Below are 800 nucleotides of genomic sequence, written 5' to 3' on the forward strand. Positions count from 1 at the left end.
GGAGGGGCGGCTCGGCACAGCTTCAGGGTGGTCCTTGAGCCTTCTCCAGGGGGCGGCTGGGCTCAGCCCCGAGGGGGGACCCACGCTGAGCATCCGCCTCTCCCCGAGGTCCCCTCCACGGCCCAGCCCCGGCAGCCTCCACTACTCGGATGAAGATGTCACCAAATACAACGACCTGATCCCCGCCGAGAGCAGCAGCCTGACAGAGAAGCCCTCCGAGGTCTCCGACTCTCAGGTGACCGCCCAAGGATGGGGACATGGGGCGGGGGGACACAGCGTGGATGGTGCTGGGAGCCCTCCCTGGCCATCGGCCCCGCTCTCTGCCCACCACGATGCAGGTCCTGGTGCACCTTCGGGAAAAGCAATGCCGGTCCCGCTCCCCCGCCCCATCCCGCATTTAGGCAGCGGCATCCCCCGTAGCGTTGCGGCACAGATCCAGGGCGAAGCTAGCACAGCCCCTGGCCCGTGTGCTGGGGATGTGGCACCGCAGGGGGGTCCCCGAGGGCTGCCGGGGACAGGAGGGCAGCGGGGTTGGGGACTGTCCTGCTGCCAGGTCGCTGGTGGCAACGGCGGCGGCTCTGCCAACCCGGCAAAATGGCACTTTTGTCTCCTCCCGGAGAAACGGGCAGCTGCGGCCGGGCAGGAGTGTGACCGCGGGCAGCTCCCCGGGGAGGCCGCGGGAGCATTGCCCCCGGGATGGATGCCGGGCGGCAGCTGAAAAGATGCGGCTGAAGCCCAGGGGAAGCTCCTGGGGGTCCCCACGGCTGTCCCCGAGCAGGAGAGGGACCGGGACCCCCCCC

The 800-nt window shown here is 70.0% G+C and overlaps 1 protein-coding gene across 1 annotated transcript in view; it reads left to right on the top strand.

Annotated features, from left to right (window-relative positions):
* The window catches only part of SDK2 (sidekick cell adhesion molecule 2), a 149715-nt gene that overhangs the window by 132905 nt on the left and 16010 nt on the right, over nt 1-800 (top strand). Inside the window, 1 exon segment of the mRNA XM_009886542.1 lies at nt 40-235. Coding sequence (XP_009884844.1) covers nt 40-235 — 196 coding nt within the window.

This window comes from Charadrius vociferus, unplaced genomic scaffold (assembly GCF_000708025.1).
Source record: "Charadrius vociferus isolate BGI_N301 unplaced genomic scaffold, ASM70802v2 scaffold616, whole genome shotgun sequence".
NCBI lineage: Eukaryota > Metazoa > Chordata > Aves > Charadriiformes > Charadriidae > Charadrius > Charadrius vociferus.